Below are 19,982 nucleotides of genomic sequence, written 5' to 3' on the forward strand. Positions count from 1 at the left end.
TGATGCATTGAGTTTTTCCCTTCCAGTCACCTTTCTCACTCACTATGTGTTAATAGACCTCTCTGCATCGAATCATATCTGTTATTAATCTCTGTCTCTCTTCCACAGCATGTCTTTCATCCTGTTTTCCTTCTTTCACCCCAACCGGTCGCAGCAGATGGCCGCCCCTCCCTGAGCCTGGTTCTGCCGGAGGTTTCTTCCTGTTAAAGGGTTTTTCCTTCCCACTGTCGCCAAAGTGCTTGCTCATAGGGGGTCATATGATTGTTGGGTTTTTCTCTGTATTTATTATTGTGCTATCTACTGTACAATATAAAGCGCCTTGAGGCGACTTTTGTTGTGATTTGGCGCTATATAAATAAAATTGAATTGAATTGAATTGAATTGAATTGATAACTGTGTCTGATAGAATGAAGTATATGAAATATTCCTTTATTGGGTGAGAAAATCAGACCATGTCATAACTGCTTTAAGTCATACAGAATAGATATCAGAGCCTTAAACAGGCTGACTTCTGCTAAATGAGTCAAACTGGGCAGAAAGTATACAAACACATAACAGAATATGAACTTAGCTCAGAATATATAAAGCATATAAACAATTACAGCAATATGATGCAACAAACACAGCAGTGCTACTAATCCAAAATACTCAAAGCTTCATAGAACTGAAACAAACATTTATTTTTAGCTCCATTCTGCTGCTGATACATACTTTAGGTTTCTGAATATTAAACTTGTTGCTGCCTTTCATAGTGTGTAACTTGAAGGCCCTGAGTACTTTCTCCCACACTGAAAACACTGGGATGATAAAATTATTTGAACATTACCTAATAAGACTGATTCAGGACAGACAATTAGGGTGCAAAGCCTCACAGATGATGTGCAGCAGTGGGTCCCTCAGTCTGCCCTCACCCACATGGAAATCAAATGTGTGATAAGCTGCAGGATTCAAACACAAGTGTAACTTATAAATACATGTTCATGCTTTTTGTTGTAAGATTTTATGTTTTATGTGTTTTTATTCGTTGTTTTATTATCTTTCATTAACAAGCATATCATGAAGTGTTCATATATTTCACAAGATTTGCTGAACTTTTCCACTGTTTTGCAAGCTGACATTTAACTCTACATCACAAATAAGTTAAACAGGAAACAGATGCAGCACCCAAACCACAAGAGTTCAAAAGTGCACCACGTTTCCTAGAAGAAGCAGCCAGACACACATGTGACTCACACACACCCACACACACAACCATTGGTTTAGAGGAACTTGTAAAAGAGGAAATGTGATGTACTTGCATACGCGATGTAACCTATAAATAAAGAACTGTCGCCTGCACTCAGTGTGGGTCTCGCCAGAGTCCTCACCCGTGCACGTATTATATTCAAACCGTCTGAGTGTCTTTATTCAACCTGAAGAATGTCTTATTAAAAATAAACTCTTCAAATCAAATCAAATCACTTTTATTGTCACGTCACATGTGCAGGTACACTGGTACAGTACATGCGAGTGAAATTCTTGTGTGCGAGCTTCACAAGCAACAGAGTTGTGCAAAATACAATAACATGCAACAAGCAAAATATAAAAATGGTTAATCTAAAAAGTAATAAATATATGTACCATATATAAAGGTATATACATTACTGAATGTGTGTACTAAATATGTTTTTCTACGTGTGTGCGTGTGCGTGTGTGTGCGTGTGTGTGTGTGTGTGTGTGTGTGTGTAAACAATAAAATAAGATATATAAAATATACAGAGGTAGGTATGTGTAAAACAGTGGCATTAATGTACAGTATGGAGTGCATAATGTTGAAGTTCCAGTAGTGAGGGTGAGGTGTCTATGACGTGTTCAGCAGTCTGATGGCCTGGTGGAAAAAGCTGTCTCTCAGTCTGCTGGTTCGGGACCGGATGCTGCAGAACCTCCTTCCTGATGGAAGTAGTCTGAAGAGTTTATGGCTGGGGTGACTGGAGTCCTTGATGATCCTCCCCACTTTCCTCAGGCACCGCTTCCTGTAGATGTCTTGGAGGGAGGGAAGCTCACCTCCAATTATCCGTTCAGCACACCGCACTACTCTCTGGAGAGCTTTGCGGTTGTAAGCGGTGCTGTTGCCATACCAGGTGGTGATGCATCCGGTGAGGATGCTCTCAATGGCACAGCGATAGAAGGTCCTGAGGATGCGGGGGCTCATGCCGAATCTTTTCAGTCTCCTGAGAAAGAAGAGGCGCTGTTGCGCCTTCTTCACTGTTTTGTTTATGTGTACTGACCACGTAAGATCCTCAGCCAGATGTACACCAAGGAAGCGGAAGCTGCTCACTCTCTCCACAGCGGCGCCGTTGATGGTGATGGGGGTGTGTACTCCTCTGCACCTCCGGAAGTCCACTATCAACTCCTTTGTCTTTGTGACGTTGAGGGTGAGATGGTTGTCTTGACACCAGTGGGTCAGGGCGCTGACCTCCTCCCTGTAGGCCGTCTCATCACCGTTGGTGATAAGACCCAACACTGTAGTGTCGTCCGCAAACTTCACAATGATGTTGGAGTTTCTAGTGGCCGTGCAGTCGTAGGTGTAGAGTGAGTAGAGGAGAGGGCTCAGTACACACCCCTGTGGAGCACCAGTGTTCAGTGTGATGGGGGATGAGGTGGTGCTGCCCAGTCTGACCACTTGGCGTCTGTCAGACAGGAAGTTAAGGATCCAGCTGCAGAGGGAGCTGCTCAGTCCTAGATCCTGCAGTTTCCTGTCCAGCTTCGAGGGAACGATGGTATTGAATGCTGAGCTGTAATCTACAAACAGCATTCTCACATACGTGTCTCTCTTCTCCAGGTGTGACAGGGCAGCATGGAGTGTCAGGGCTATGGCATCATCAGTGGACCTGTTGTGGCGGTATGCGAACTGTAGAGGGTCCAGTGAGTTGGGTAGTGCGGAGCAGATGAAGTCCCTGACCAGCTTCTCGAAGCATTTGCTCACGATAGGGGTCAGGGCTACAGGTCGCCAGTCGTTCAATGAGGAGATGGTGGAGGATTTGGGTACAGGGACGATGGTGGCCATTTTGAAGCAGGCTGGGACTACAGACAGAGAGAGGGAAAGGTTGAAGATGTGTGTAAACACTCCAGCCAGCTGAGCCGCGCATGACTTGAGGACGCGGCCGGGAATCCCGTCCGGACCAGTAGCTTTGCGTGGGTTCACTCTCCTGAAGTACTTCCACACATCCTCCTCAGACACAGTGTGCGCACTGACGTCATCCGCGGTGCGCACTCTTGACACTTTTATTACACAATCAGAGAGAAAGAAACAGAAAGAGTGCAGGACAGACAGACAGGTGACAGTCTCAGGTGTACACACTGCTACAAAACAGCACAAGAGAAGGAGGATTTAGTGTTTGTGTTATTACGAGTGCTAAACAAGAAGAGTTCCCAGATGGTACAGTGGACACATGTGTGACTCCTGTGATTAAAGCATCTTTCTTTCAGCTTAACGAGTGAACCGTCAGCTCGTTCAAACACACGTTAAAGTCCGTTTGGCTCGACACCACCGAACAGAGGCAGCAATATAACATAGCTAACATTAACAGTGCAGTGAATCCTGCTTGTGCCGTCATATTCAGGACTGCAAACCGAGCAGCATCACTGACTTTCAGCTTGTTGTGTTTGTGGATATATGACTGACTTTAATTATCCATAAAATCATCACATTCTCTGTAAAGGCTTTGAAACCAAGCTGACGCTGAAAGTACAAACATCACTAACATGACATAACTTTGCCGACATGTGGCCAACAGTAATGTTCTTTGTTAATATTCAGTACTTACTTTTAAAAGTTCAGCCATGCGCCATTTTTTCCAACAAGCGGCCGCACCTCCACTAAAGCAACAAAACAACCAAATATTTAAAAAAATCCCTAAAAGACAAATGAAACAAATACACCCTACAGTAGAGTTCTTTATAAACATATCAACCAATTCAGAGTAAAAGACCAGTCAAAGGCAGTCCATAAACATTTGCAATAGTAAAATGAGCAGTTTTCCTGAAGACATCAAATCGCTCTGCAGTGCTTAGCCGCTTCACGCTCTGGGCCACCTTGGATGAGAAAGGAATGCAAAATGATGTCGTCGTCTTTTTCTCCTCCTCCTTCTTCTTCACAGCAAAATGGTGCATTACAGCCACCAACTGGTGTGGAGTGTGGACCAAATGACAAAAACAAAATTCAAATCCTCCCGCACAAATGGGTCTGCTTTAAAAACCAAAATACAGCCTTACTTACTTTTCACTTATGTAGTTTGTACGAAATAAATCACTCAAGTCCAGTTTCACTGTCATATCGTCCAGCCTTTTTGATCAGTTGTCTTCTTTCAATATCATACTTCTGACAATGCAATAAAATGTGTTGTCTCCTGTTCCTTACTGCAAAATAATGTGCTATTCAAACCAATGTGTCTGAATCTAAGTCGAGATATAACCATCTCCTCTCTCCTGTTTTTTCCTATACTTCTCATTTCCCCCACTGCACAGCTGTTTCTTATAATTCCTCTAATTATCAGCTGGGAAGGTGTGGATGTTTGCGCTGTGTTCGCGGACATCACGTAAAATCCTCCCCAAAATATATTTCAGATTTGAGGGAAACTTTATCTTTAAACTTTAGGTCGTTCTTACCAGCAGCTGTCACACTCTATAATGCAGCTTAACATTCTTTTGGTCATCCATCTGCCAGAAAACACCACAGCAATATTCAGAGGGAGGGGACAAACAGGTCCGCGACGTAATCATCATTTTGTATACCAACCGTTGAATGACTAGACGGGTAGCAAAAAGTTACTTCAAATTAATGCAGGCCATACATCACAAAAACATCATTGACAAAGCTATTCTAACCCAAACTTCCCCTAAGGAAATGAGGAGACAGATATTAAAACTTACAGCATTTATCAGACCCTCCTCCCCCACGGAGGACCTTAGGGAGGCAGTGGGAAGGAACACGCAGACATGGTTGCAAAACATTACACTAAGATTATTGTAAACCATGGTCACATAACATGGGAAGCTTTTCAGCTTTTCACTGGATGACAAAGCGTTACAAAGCCAGGTTAGCTGCAGGTACGATGGTACAGTCAGTCACTGAAAACTTGGAGGGCTCAGACATCTCTGCTCCCTCGCCTTCTGTAGAATCTTTTGGAGAAGAGACAGCAGAGGAATTAAACTTAGAGAGCGAGGAGGAATTCCCACCCCTGAGCCAAGTGAACAGATTAAATCAGACGTCCCTGTACCCTAAAGTTCAGGTCACGAGAAATCCCACTGTTCGGGACTCACAATCTACCCCTTTGATAGGGTTAGGGGACGTCTCACCAAGCCGGGTTATTTCTCCTATTGTTCCTGGAAACGATGAAAAGGTGATTGGGTCCATTCAGGATCCAGAACCGACAGGTGCAAGGCCTGGGGAGGTTAAGGTTGGGCCACCGATTCCTCAGACAGGTGATGATTTTGTCCAGCCCAGAACAAATTGGAGCAAACCTACTGATAGAGCGAATAGGAGCGAAGTACAAATTAGAGAAAAAAAACAGACTGTGACTAAATCTCATTCATTCCATCAGACTGAAAATGTCTAGGCTAGCCCGGAGATACAGACCTGCAGTGACGGGTCCCAGATTATCAATCAGACCTATTCTTCTGCTGCCAGAGTTCTAGCTGACGGTACAGGGGCGCCCCCTGGGGGAGTTCAAACACACACACACACACACACATACACACACACACACAGACACAGAACTGTATAAATAAAGAACGCAGACAGTGATGAGTCACAGATCCTGCGTTCCATGACTGCCCACTCGTGAGTGAAAAACTTCTGCAGTGTTTGTGTTTTCTAACTCAGATGTCTCAGCTGAAGAACGGCAGGGTGATTTAAAGAAATCCCCTGTCAACAGGTGAAAGGAGTGTAAGCGGCCGGGCAAAGCTGGTGGGAAATAAAACTAACAACATGATGATGAGGGGGTCTGACCTCATCTGAACCCAAAAATTTAGTGATGTTCGATTCGTGAACGAATCGTTCAATACTCGAGAATCACTTTACTGACTCGTGAATCATGATTCACAAGCGCAACTGACTCACTGACTGTTGCTGTTAGCAAACTAATTCCATTAGTAGAAATATATCTAGCTTATAATTAAAATTGTGGGGGAAAAAACAACAGCCAGTTTATTAACAAAAACATTCCTGCTCTGAACTGGAAGAAAAATCCCTGAGTACAAGCTCACATCAAGACAATAGCTCCTCGGTTCACAGTAACATCGCTCAGCTAGCATGCGTACAGCACATTTGAGTTACTCACCCCCTCCCTTGCTGTGCTGAATCATAGCATAAGCGAATCACTCAGGACTCACTAACCCCCTTCCTCCTGGCTCACAGCTCAAACGAGTTGAACGAATCAGAAACTTTATTGAACAAACAATGAGTTATCCAACATAACAGATGGGCTGTGGACAGCCTCCTAGTCTTCAACTCCGCCCTTACTTGCGTGTTTTTCCCAATCGCTAGCGCCACAGCGCGAAAACTTTAAAATAGACCCAGAAATGTCGCTCCGTTGTGTGGACAATTTTATTTCTCGAGGAGCTAGAAAAACCTTATCGTCGTCGCCCGCACGTTTTGTACCTTAGGCTCATCAGAGACAATCATATCCAGGTAAAATCATTTCCTTTAATCTACACGCATTTAGGAATTACTTAGCTAATTACACAGATAATTGAAATATTGCCGGCGTTGTGCCAAAAAAGTGTTCGCCTGCCAAAACTGATTTCCAATGTTTCCGAGTGTAATATGTGTAATATCTTTATGTATGTTGGTAAATACACTTCGGTGAACATGGTTTACTAAGGGGTTTTATATATACAATAATTACCTGTTGTTCAAGTATAACTCTTTATAACTCTGGTTGTAATGTTATATTTGTTCCGCTGTCTGCTGTCCTCTTGGCCAGATTACTCTTAAAAAATAAATTTCTAATGTCAATAAGATTTTTTTTTAACTGGATAAATAAAGGATATATAAAAGTCACTGCCAAAAACTGATTGCAGCTTCTACCTTGTTACAGGAATGTTGCTGGTGGCAGGTGACTTGTTATCATTTAAAATGTTTCACGTATGTGGAATAAGGGAAATATTTTACTGCTACTTATACTTATTATCAGCATTATGATTGCATTAATTAACTTTGCATTAAGTCATGATCATTGCATTAAACCATATAATAATCACTTCATTGAAGCAGTTATTGAAGCTGCTGACATTACATTAAAGTCTGTATTACAGGTGTTATCATAATCACATAATAATCTCTCATTGCAGGCGCAACTGTAATCATGTTATACACATTGCATTCTGTGCTTATTAAAGAGTTGTGGCTCAGTCAATTAATTAAAAGGTTGAAAGCTCCGTTGGGCGTGAATGTCCCGGCGAAACATGGAGTAAGTGACTTGGAGCTATGGAAGGTTCAATGCATACACGCCTACAAAACACATATAATACATATAATCAAGAAGCAGGCTTGAGTGAAGGCCTGAATGTATTCAGCTTCTTGTTGCATTTGAGTTTGCCTAGTAACAGGTGACAGAGGATGGGCCAAAGAGGAGGACAAGTCCCTGGAGATCTTCAGGGCCTGAGATCATCGCCATATTTGGAGAAGATGCCAGAAAGGGGAACGTCAGTGTTTGCATTTATCTCTTAAAATTGCTCATTGTCTGTAAAATATGCAAATTACGTTCTTGTAAAACGCGAGAAGGCGTTAACCAACCCTGATGTTATAAAAGCAATCTGAAGTGTATTTTTGGGCGGAGTTCTACAACTGATGTTTGGCAGTTCGTACCTCCCGCATGTGTATTCAATAAACTCTTCCGTTTGATTGCATCCTTCTGGGCCTTTGGTATTTTGTTTTGGATCTCAGTATTTCGAATCGGGACAGTTTTGGTGCCGTGACCCGGATATCTGAGTCCATTGACCCGGTTCTGAGGTTCTGGTGGAGAAAACAGAGGCCAGAGGTGGTCAAACAGGCAGACGGGACCCAGTGGTTCGGCTGAGTGTTCAGGGCCCTGACAAAAAGGTAGGCACAGCCTGTTAAATCAAAATGTGCTGATTGAAATATTATATTCTAAATTTACTCAGCTAAATTACTGATGGATGTCTGTTTGAGTAATTGTTGAGAAATTGAAGCTTCATAGATGTTGAAAAGGTCAAGCTTGATGTTTGTTGATAAAAGTGAGAAAGACAATAAGGTGTCTTTAGAATATTGAAGGTGAAATAAGTTAAGATATTGAAGGTGAAATAACTTTAAAGTTCAGGGGTGGAGACCCCCCCTCTATCGGAGACGTCCTTTAGAGCCCGCTAAGGTTGCGGTCACTCCAGACTGACCATCTGCCGACGACTTGGGACCTCGGTATTAAAATTGGTTATGATCAGAGGATCATGTTGGTATAAAGTTATTGTTTCATAGAGAAAGTAATCTTGGACATAGAGGTCCGACAAACAAACCTTGGGTTGTGCAAGGTTTTCTCATGTGAGGCAGAATTTCAGGAAGCCAAGTGTTTGATAGGTTTTCTGAGAAAGTAATGTTGAGAAGAATAAATGTTGACATTACTGAGTTAATGTTGATAAATGTGAGTGGATCTGCTGTGGTCCTGTAAAGAAACATTGCTGGTTGTGAGAAGTATTGAGTGAATATTTCTGAGTCTACTCTGAGTCAGTGCAGGCGTCAAGGTTGACTGATTTGACACTGAATGTTGCGTGTATCACTGCCTGGCAGATACCCAGGTTTTGAAATAGTGTCGGATCCCATGATTTTCAGGTGATGAATTGCCTGACAATAGGAGTCAGAAAAGGACTTTTTGATGCTATATTTTGTGTGATTTGAGAAAGCTTGTGTTCGAATAGACACACACACACACATTCATTGCAGCTGTTGGGTGTGAACAACTTCCTCTTTTAATTTTAAACTGCGACACATGTGTTCATTGAACTAGAACTTCAGCAGTGAATGAGACGGGATTTAGAATTTCAGAAAATAGAGTCAGAAACGGTTTTGTGGCTCTTGGTAAACTGATTTTGAAGGAAAAAATCAGTGTTTATTGTGCTGGAGTAACAGATCCGGCGTGGTCTGAAGTGTAGAATCAGCTGGGTGTACAGCGTTGTTGATATTAACAGATCCGGCGTGGTCTGAAGTGCGTTGGTTTGAATGTTGATAAATGATCCAGGAAGAATTGCCCTGGGTCTGTCTCTGTGTGTGTGTGAGCTGTTGAGTAACAGCCTACGCAGTTAGAATTGGGTGCTGGTTACTTCCTCTTTTCAGTTTCGAAAAAGAAGAGTTTTGGTTTCACTTTAAAGTTTGATTACGTATTACTGGGTGAAACACGGTTTCACTTGTGATTAGGGAAATAATATGCTTACTTTTGGGTCTATGAAAATTGAATTACAGTGGGTGATCTCTGTGACAACATACAGTGTTGAGATACTGGATGTTGAATTGAAGATAGTGGATCTTGACGTTTTGTTTTTATTGATTTTAAAACCAGCAGAGAGTTTATATTTGCTCAGTCTTTTGACTGCCTGAGCTGACTTCCTATTTCTCAGTGAACAGCTGTGTGCAGCTGAATTAAAGGACTGAGAGAACAGAGGGGGTGATTTTCAAGCTTTGTGCGTGTTTACACCAAAAGTGGCTGGTTTGGTGCATTCATGAGGTGAATACAAGATTAACATTGTTGAGCTGATAATTGTGGTTGGCTTGGTGCATACTTCAGCTGCTTCAGAAACTGAAGCAGCTGAATGAAGACACACTGGGCCAGTAAGTGAACAGGAAGACCAGTGCAGAGATGAAAACATTGAAAGAGAACCACAGTGAGTGTTGCAAATGGATGATCATGTGCCAAGGAATATCCGGTTGGATGAAAGAGGATGTAAAGAGCATCCTAAAGTCTTTGCAAGATTTGCAACAGGAAAATAAGAAACTAGAGGGACAGATACAGACTCTGTCCATAAACAAAGAGGAACTGGAGCTCCTGAATGATGTACCATATGACACAGTGGAGAATCAACTAGCCGATGCAGTCAGGAGAACCACATGACTGCACCAAGAAAGCTGAAGCTGAAGAAAAGTCGGAGAGACCTGGAGACTTGAAGGGGCAACAGTCAGCTCAGAGAGCAGAAGAAATTGCACTGAGCAGGGCCCTGAGACTGGCTAAAGAAAAGAGAGCGAAGACATACACAGATTCAGCTTATGCATTTGGGGCAGCACACGTGGAGCCCGGTCAATGGAAGAGAGCAGGCTTCAGAGCGGCAACAAATGCTCACATTTCAAAGAAGAAAGAAATGGGAGGACTGGAAAAGGTCCTGGATGACCCAAACGAGGTCAGTGTCATAAAATGCAAAGGATACTCTCAAGCAACCACATTGGTGGCACAAGGGAACCAGAAAGCAGATGAGGCTGTCAAGTAAGCAGCAGGCTACAAAGGAAAGCAGCAAATGGTGAGATGCCGGGGTAAAAAGAGTGAGTTCGGACGAGGAAGTCCGAGAAAAGGACACCTTGAGTTGAGCAAGGTGTTTAACTGACTCAGGATTTCAGAGAATCGAGTCAGCTGTGATCTTGAGTTCTAATGGTAAATTGATTTTAAAGGAAAATCAATGTTTACCATGTTGAAGTAATTGTGAAAATATTACTAGATGTGCTGTGATACAAGTGAAGAATAAGTTGTGTACATGGGGATACACAATTGTGTTGATATTGATGGATCGGCTGCAGTCCATGTGATAAGTTAATACTGGGTGCATTGAGACAAGAAACTGTTTTTAAATCAGCACTGGCGGCAGTGATATACATGTGCTGAAGATTACTGGACCAAGCGAGGTCCATTTGATGAAGTCCTTGGGCAGATAAATGACAGAAACAGTTTTTGAATCTTGTGTGAGAATTTTGAAGCACTGAGATTGAGTTTTCTCCATGCTTGGTGCACTGTGAGGACTTATATGACGGTTATAAGTCCAAAGTTTATGCCTTGGAGGCCAAGAGTTGTGTGAAGAGAAGAACATGACTTAGAAAAGGACATTTATGGTCAGATTTTGTCTAAGATGGGGAGAATTGTCCGATATGGGTTTATTTTTCTTCTCTTGTAAAAGGACAGACGCAGTTACTGGATGTTGTCTACTACCTCTATTGTTTTTTGTTTTTATTTTAATAGAGGAAGTTTTATTAAACATGGACATGTCTAGAATTGGGCACTTTAAAATGGTAACAGTGCACTTAGAAATCCTGTCAGGTGATTTTGTTTTGTGTTTTGATGAGCTAATAATCAGCTCTCTTTTTCTCATTTTTGTTCTAAGCAGGCCTGCAAGAGTGAATAACAGCGCTGTAAAAAATTTCCGGACAAACAAATATAAGGTGACTTTTCCAGATTACAATGGGTGGAGGAAAGGCTACCTGTGGGGACCTGATCAGATTGAAAGTCCCTGTCTAAAAGGATTGTAGCGACTCAATCCAGTCCAAAAGCATAAAGAACTAGTTTCCATTTTTGTGTGTGCTGTGAGAGTGATTAGAGGTTTCAATTGTTTTTCTTTGACTTGCTCTTTCTGATTATGAACAGCATGTCAAAAATACTTGTATGAAAGCATATTTTGAGTGATTTTAACTGTGTGAATGCTGTCAGTATTTGATTTGAGTGATTCTGTGTGATTGGTACCAAATAATAAATAAGTAGAATGACTTAGAGTGCGTGAACAGAGGAAGTCTGAGAGAAAAGTGTGTGTGGGACAACGAAGTTCAGGGAAGGATACAAAATGCTGAGGAAACTATTGTGTGAATGATGTTACAAAATTGGGCTGAAAGAATGGTGATATGTGTGAAAAACAAACTTTGAGGGCATCCACACAATAAAGAGAAACAGGAATACAGTGGATCTGTATGTAAAGCTAAGGCAGTTGATGCTTACTGAGTTGGAGCTTTTGCCTTAAAGGTTAGACATCATTATGCATTTGATTGAGGTGGCAAAAACACATTCTTTGACCCTTGTCCTTCAGGGACATCTAGGGATATTTAGCCCCCCCCCTTTTGTTTGGTTTTAATTTTGCTACATTTGCTGTCTGCAACAAATATTACCCCAAAAGACACTTTGTTAATGCTGTATTTTGATATTTGAACTCTAACCTTTTATGAGTTATTAATTTATGGATGGTTGTCGTTTTGGGGGCACACATACATGGGTTTTGAGGGCCTGAAAATGTATTTCACAAACAGGGCCAAGTGAAAAAGGCTATAAAAATTGCATTTGATTTTTGGAGGGTTTTTTGTTTTTTTTGGATGGTTTATTTCAATTAACAAACCATTTTTTTGCGTTAAAAACCCTATTATTAAAACATATGTACCTGCTATTTGGAGGACATCATAAATGATATGCAACGAATGTCACCTTGGAATTATGATTTAAACTTTTTGTAAATATGCTTTTTTATCTTTCTTTTTATTTGAGTAATTATTGATATTTTTGAAATATCTGGTTATATAGCAGTAATTTTTTTTTCATTGTCATTTTCTTTACTGCTGAGACTTTTTTATATATACTGACTGTTTTCCTGATTATGGGCAGTATAATTATATATTTTTTAGCATATGGATAACCTAACTGAGTGACATTTATGGACCTATGTTTTTTTTTCAGATTGCGCCTCAGAATAATAAAAACCCAGAATTTACCAAAATGAAAGATGTAATTTGACTCATTGAACACTTTATTATAAAACACAGATCTTTTGCCATCATCTTATCTTAAAGCAAAATAACTGTACTGTATTTAAAGATCTAATAACAATATCCTACAATTACTTAAAGAATAAGAACAGTGTGGTCTAAAACCACTATGAACCACCTGGATAACAGGAGTTTTTCTGTTCACCTTGGTGAACTGTCATCTCCCAGAGCTCCTTTAACTTGTGGTGTACCTCAGGGGTCCATTCTAGGCCCCCTGTTGTTTATTTTGTATTTGCTCCCTCTGGGCGATGTGCTGCGCAATCATAATGTGTCCTTCCACTTTTTTGCTGATGACATTCAGATCTACCTCCCTCTGAGGTTAGACTGTAAGGACTCTTTGCAGCCGTTATTCTCCTGTCTGTCTGATGTTAAGACTTGGATGGCTCTTAACTTTCTACATCTAAATGAAAGTAAAACTGAAGTCATTGTGTTTGGGCTTCCTAAAGACCCTAACCCTTCTTTTGATTTTATGGGACCCCTAACTTCTGAATGTACTTCCTCCATTAAGACCCTTGGTGTTTGATAAACAAATCAGCTCCGTAGTCAAGGGATCTTTTTATCACCTACGGATTTTAGCTAAAGTCAAGTCCTACTTGTGCAGGAACAATCTAGAAAAGGTGGTCCACGCTTTTATTACTTCACGGCTGGACTACTGTAACTCCCTTTATGCTGGTTTAGATCGTTCCTGTTTGCATCGCCTTCAACTGGTGCAGAACGCTGCTGCTCGCATGCTGACCGGTTCCAAAAAGAGAGACCACATCACTCCGGTCCTCTGCTCTTTCCACTGGCTCCCAGTTGCTTTTAGGATTGATTTTATAACGGCACTGCACCTCCTTACCTGGCAGAGCTTCTTAGCATTTACTGCCCCAGGAGATAAATAAATATAAATGGTAAATGGCCTGTATTTATATAGCGCTTTACTAGTCCCTAAGGACCCCAAAGCGCTTTACATATCCAGACATCCACCCATTCACACACTGGTGATGGCAAGCTACATAGTAGCCACAGCCACCCTGGGGTGCACTGACAGAGGCGAGGCTGCCGAACACTGGCGCCACCGGGCCCTCTGACCACCACCAGTAGGCAATGGGTGAAGTGTCTTGCCCAAGGACACAACGACCGAGACTGTCCAAGCTGGGGCTCGAACCGGCAACCTTCCGATTACAAGGCGAACTCCCAACTCTTGAGCCACGATCGCCCCTCAGATCCTTGAGGTCAGCAGACTTGATGCTTTTAGATGTTCCCAGGTACAGATTAAAGACTAGGGGAGAGAGGGCTTTTGCTGTGGCTGCACCCAGACTGTGGAACAGTCTACCCCCTCACATCAGATTCTCCACAAGCCTAGGAACTTTTAAAACTGCTCTTAAAACTCACCTATTTTCATTGGCTTTTAGCAAGGTTTAACCTATTGTTTTTAATTTATTGTTTTGTCAGTGAGTTATTTTATGTACCTGTGTTTTCTAGTATTTTATATTTGTATTTTATTGTACAGCACTTTGGTCAGCCTTGGTTGTTTTTAAATGTGCTTTATAAATAAACTTGACTTGACTTGACTTGACTTGACAAATACATTAGGCTCGAAGATGAAAACAGAAATATAGGAAAATATCTTTTAAATAACTACCCCATCTGCTATGCAGTTTAAAAAAAGGGGGCTATGATAAACAAGGGTTTTTTTTCCCATTACAAAAATCAGGAAAAGCCAACCAAAAGTCAACCTTCAGCTCAGCAATTGCTGATTTCACAGAAATCCTAAATAAAAGCATATAGGTGTGCCTTATGGCCATTCAATTTAGCAAAAGTCAACATAACCCAGATGGCTAAACAGAACTGTACGAACATAACTGTATTAAAATACAATGATATAATAAAACCTGACTTGTAAACTGTAAAATGTGTGCACAATGATAAAACATGTAGGAGATTTATGTACATATTGCAAGGGTCTCAATCTCAAATTTTCTGGTGAGCCACTAGAATACATGTCATCTTGTGACATTACATTAATAAAATTTGACAAATTAAAATTAACCTAATGCATTTTTTAAGTTGGTTTTGGATTCAAATAATAGAAAAATTGAATAAAAGGTGGGAAAACTGCTTTGAATGTTCACATGCACACATGCTGACTGAGGAAATGGGAATTCTTATAAATGGTCTCCAGACTGCCACTTTGAGACCTCTGCAGAAATGCATTTCACAAGTGTTTAGAAAAATATTCCCTCAGTCCTAATACGAAAACACAAACACAAAGAAGTATCTCAAATTACATTACAGTGGTATTTCACCAAAGACTTTTTCTTAGAAGTGAGACACTTGAGAACTTTTCTCACATTTGGTTGGAGGGTTTCAAAAAGTGACGATAGATCACAAATGCTTTCCCATGCAGTGCTGAGTGTTCTTGCCCACTGTTCAATAACATACGCAGGCTCTTGGACAAGTGTTTTGTGTGCAAGCTCCAATAGGACTTCAGTGGCATTGTAGGCTGTTGGTATCTTTCTGCAGCTGTGGTTATCAAGTATGTCTATAAGTTCTTCTTGGTCCACGATGCTAAAGTCTGATCGCCACGCCTCTAACACTGTACGCTCAGATTCAGGCATGAACTTAAGGAAATCCTCCACAATATCACTCTTTACATATCCAAAGGCAGCTTGTTCTAGAATGGCAGGTGCAATTTTCACAGGCAGATATTTCTCTCTAACCCATCCAAATGCAATGATTCTGCCCACACTCTCCCACTCCTGTTGCCCAAAATCATGCCTTAAGAAGGGCACTTTGTAAACATTTCCAGTGGTGCACTGGTCATAGAATTCTTTCCAGAATTCTGAAAGACAATCTCTCACAACTCCCCCATCGTCATGGGCCATTTCAGGTGTTCCATCAGGCAGTACGATCTGGATTTTGATGTCGACATCTTCAAGGTCCTTATCACTAAAATGTGAAATGAGCTCTGACATTACCTGCCCTCTGTGGACCACCACTACTCTCCTCACTCTCTCACTGGATGGACCAGGGTGTGGAGAAAAAATCAGGGTGTCATCCAAATTTATTGGCTCACTGTCAGAAAAGGGGCCAACAAAAATAATGTCACTGCTGTGAGAAGTGTTAGCACTTAGAGACTGCGTGGAAGATTGTGGAAGGTTATCGTTTGGAGTGTCTTCAATGTATGTCACATCATGGCTGACCGTTTCAAATGGAGCAGATGTTTGGACTGTAGTGACAGTAAAAGAAGAGGTTTGGTTTTGAGGACTCTCTTCAATTTCTGAAGATGGATGCAAACTCGGGCTGGAACTCTGAAGGCTGTCATTTTGTTTTTTCTTTGTGGTGAGGTAGAACCTGCGGATATTTAGTTTTGTGACATGATAAAGTTCTCCTACTGTCAATGCATCATCGACTATCATCTCTTGATAATCCTTCAGATCACAGTCAAAATCTGTTAAGGGCCCCTGAATGTTTCCTCCATCTGGAAAGAACAGGCCTGTTGCAACCTGTAATATGTCCCTTTTCTTGGCATCCTTGCAAATGTCTATTTTTCTTGTTCCTCCTCCTCGTCTAGCTCTAACCTGCTTGAAAACCTCAGTGTCTTCATCATAATGCATCCATCCTATTTCTATTTTTCTATTTCTCTTCAGAGCATTTCTTTTATGGGTTGTTTGGGAATGTTCTTCTTGCCGTGTGCTACTGCCATCCTCTTCAGATAATTTTCTTTTGGACGCTTTGGATTTCAGCCGTTCAAAAAGCGCTGACTTGCGGCTGCTGCCCCTCCGTCTGCAAAATCCAAATACTGCTAGACGATCACCATATGATGGCAAATAAGTCTTCAGCTCCTCATCTGTCATTAGACTTATGACACTGGCATCAATCTAAAGATGGAAAAATAATTTAATTTATTAAAACAACCAGCCTTGAAAATACAGTCCTATTTTTAACTTAAGAACAATGAGGAAAAGTTGCATTTCAACCAGTATCTTGTTGGAAGTAAGTACCTTCTCATTCTCCAAGGTCTGTATAATTTCCTCAGAGACTTCTCTTTGTTTCAGGAATTCAGTCAAGTCTCCCATGCTGTAAGGAAGGATGTAAATTAAAATTACCTATTACAAAGCCACCATATTATCATCAATGTATCTGTGCCTACATAATGAGCTCTGACTATGGTGGAGAAGTGGGAATTGCATTTTTAAGTGTCCATTTGCACTGTAACTACAATCTGCATCACAATACAGTCAATCACACATTTTCTCAGTTGTCTGGTTACATTTTTATTGGTTTTGTTCCTTATTTATATAGTTTTCAGTCACATTCCCCGTTTTGGGTGATTTGTGATTTTGTTTTATACAGTGCTGTACACTTATTACGCATGCTTTCAGCAAAACGTCTGTATCATCAAACGTAACAGGTGTCATTAGCGTGTAACAGAAATGGTAAATAAATGTTAAATGGCCTGTATTTATATAGCGCTTTTCTAGTCCCTAAGGATCCCAAAGCGCTTTACATATCCAGTCATCCACCCATTCACACACACATTTACACACTGGTGATGGCAAGCTACATTGTAGCCACAGCCACCCTGGGGCGCACTGACAGAGGCGAGGCTGCCGGACACTGGCGCCACCGGGCCCTCTGACCACCACCAGAAACCTTATAGGTACCTTTGGTTAACCCTCACGTTGCATTCTATTCAACTTTGTATGTAACAATCGCTGTCACAGCGTTTTTGTATACCTTTTATCCTGTTATCATTTGTAGGAAGGCATTCAAAGCTGAAGAACCTGGCGCCATTTGTAGCTCACTGTAGCTCACGAGACAATCCAGTTTTGAGTGCGCGCGCCTTTGTGCCATATCCTTCCGGGTAACAAGGAAATGACGTCAGCCACGTAGATTACTGATTGGCAGAGCTAACTCGAAATTTTGAGTTATTTTCTCGAAATTTCGAGTTATTTTTCTCATAATTTTGAGTTGCTAAGTCGAAATTTCGAGTTGCTAAGTCGAAATTTTGAGAAACTAAGTCGAAATTTCGAGAAAGATAACTCGAAATTTCGAGTTAAGTATCGTTTTTTGCTTTTTTTTAGTGGCGGAAACGGGCTTCCATAACTCTGAGACAACTTTTGAGTCACATTAATACCATGCACAGCCACAGCCCTGACTTTCGCGTGGTGTGTGGAATTGATGGCTGTCCGAGTGAGTACAGAGTGTATAACTCCTTCTACTATCACGTAAAGCGGACACACGCGCATCACCTTCTCGGAGTGGAAGCGGATGAGGAGGAAGGATCAACCCGTCATGGTTTACCTGGAGCAGGTGAAAGGACGGCCCCAATCAATGGGGCCGCCAGTTCTTCAGTAACTGACGAGGGCTCAAGCATCCCCGCACTAACGGTAAGTTATTTTAACAAAAGCCGGAGAAACGAGCTGCAGAAGCTGTAACATAATGTTAGCATTTACTTTGGCTGATCCAAGTACGTCCATTAAATGTGTTGTTTTTGACAGACTCATGTTGTACTTTTATTTTAACAGTGATGAGTGTCGAACTAGTTGCTTCGCTAAATTAACTAACTCACCTGAAACGTAAATGAGAGCTGTGGCAGAAACGCAAAGCTGCAGTCTTGTCAGACAGTGGTTTTTGTTTTTTTCAGTCATCCGTTCGCTCCGGTGAATGCATCCAAACTTTGCAGAAAGTCCTATTAGTTTAAAAAAAAAAAAGTTGATATATTGTTGAAATACATGTTGAAATCAGCTGGTAAAAGCCAGTCAGCTAACTGACTGGTCGCTATCATGTTTACATATAATGTTTACATATAAGGTCAACTTAGACAATGACTATTAGGCAAAGTAAACCAAAATAACATGATTTGTTCATAGTTACTGTCAAAAAAATTTAAACACACAAAAAAATACTCATCTTCACATTAATAAGAGCATTAAAGTCAATATTACTTTTATTGTCAGTATTGGTTAGTTTTTTTTTTAAAGGTGAAACTACTAAATACTACTAAATACTTTCGAGGATGCCAATGTTCACATTTTGGACAGAGAGGACCGATGGTTTGAAAGAGGAGTGAAAGAGGCCATCTATGTCCACTGTGAGCGACCGTCTTTGAACAGAGGTGGTGGTTTACGACACCAACTGTCTGCCATCTATAATCCAGTTTTGAGTTCCCTCCCCAGACGCCTTAACGCCCACTCACATCCTGGGCCATCTGACCTCAGGAATTCACATGACAAGGTGGGGCCAGGTTTGACAATGAGCTCACCTGAAACCCTGGCTGATTGGGACCCACACCCGCTTTCACACCTTGGCTCATGTGATTAGAGGATCATCAGGAGGTCCTTTGTCCCTCTTTGGGGGGGATACTCCCACTGGGTTTAAATCTGGGACTCTCGGCCATTTGACCTTAGAACTGAAGAAGCTTCTCGGATGAGAGGTGAAACGTCTTCAAGCAACTTAAAGAAGTCCAGACGCTTTTCTTTGCAAACTCCTTTGACTACTAAATATAACATATTTCCAATTGTCAGTAACTTGTCCGACAGTAAATAACTGTCAGCTATCAGGTTCAGTAGGAAAAAAAAAATCAATAATGTTAGTCATTTAAACAAGTCGTCTCCAACCTTTTACGCACCACGGCCTGCGTTGAAGGCGTTGCCCCATATGAAATCAAATGTGTTTTAAAGAATCTTGTGATTTCAGGGCAAATGAACTTAGATTCGTTCAATAGTGCAATTCTGTGTTTCCCTTATTCTCCTGTTGATGTGAGGGATAAGCCTTGCCCCATATCTGTCAGTACGCTGTCATCAAATGAAAATAAATTGAAACAGTCAGCTGGGCAGATGCTGATTTTGTCTAAGATCCTTCCATTTCTTATGGACAAAATTGGAGAAAATCATTGCACACAAATGCTACGTAACATGTTAGAGATCATAAAAATTCTGTTTTCACCTATTATTGCTGTCTCAACTCTCTCCAGACTGAAGCTTTTAATAGAGGTGCATTTAAAACATTTCAAACAACTGTTTCCAGATGAAAATATTATACCTAAACATCATTATTTACTGCATCTTCCTTCTCAGATTAAGGCTCTTGGTCCCACAGTGAGGCATATGTGTATGCGCTTTGAGTCAAAACATTGTTTCTTCAAGCAGTGGGCTCTGAAAAGTAGTTTTAAGAATATTTGTAAATCTCTTGTGAAGCACAACCAACTTTATGAATGTAGTCAGAA

At 41.2% G+C, this 19,982-nt stretch overlaps 1 protein-coding gene and 1 long non-coding RNA gene across 2 annotated transcripts; both read right to left on the reverse strand.

Annotated features, from left to right (window-relative positions):
* Window positions 1–3,019: 3,019 nt before the first annotated feature.
* Window positions 3,020–4,472, reverse strand: LOC120435047. The gene is made up of 3 exons (XR_005609486.1): window positions 4,259–4,472; window positions 3,807–4,164; window positions 3,020–3,063 (listed from the first exon to the last, which is right to left on the reverse strand). It is a non-coding gene; the product is annotated as an uncharacterized LOC120435047 (long non-coding RNA).
* Window positions 4,473–13,985: 9,513 nt separating this feature from the next.
* On the reverse strand, window positions 13,986–18,448 carry LOC120434771. Its single transcript, XM_039603128.1, has 3 exons — window positions 18,327–18,448; window positions 16,756–16,831; window positions 13,986–16,632 (listed from the first exon to the last, which is right to left on the reverse strand). Exons 2-3 carry the CDS (start codon window positions 16,828–16,830, stop codon window positions 15,031–15,033), a joined length of 1,677 nt encoding a protein of 558 aa, XP_039459062.1. The 5' UTR covers window position 16,831; window positions 18,327–18,448; the 3' UTR covers window positions 13,986–15,030.
* Window positions 18,449–19,982: the final 1,534 nt, after the last annotated feature.

Source organism: Oreochromis aureus, linkage group 19 (genome assembly GCF_013358895.1).
Source record: "Oreochromis aureus strain Israel breed Guangdong linkage group 19, ZZ_aureus, whole genome shotgun sequence".
Classification (NCBI taxonomy): domain Eukaryota; kingdom Metazoa; phylum Chordata; class Actinopteri; order Cichliformes; family Cichlidae; genus Oreochromis; species Oreochromis aureus.

What these genes read in the sequence shown, in the direction of transcription:
- LOC120434771 (XM_039603128.1), bottom strand. Translation starts at nt 16,830, where the DNA reads ATGGGAGACTTGACTGAATTCCTGAAACAAAGAGAAGTCTCTGAGGAA. An exon ending in AGACCTTGGAGAATGAGAAG is followed by an intron (nt 16,633 to 16,755) that starts GTACTTACTTCC and finishes TTCCATCTTTAG; the next exon opens with ATTGATGCCAGTGTCATAAG.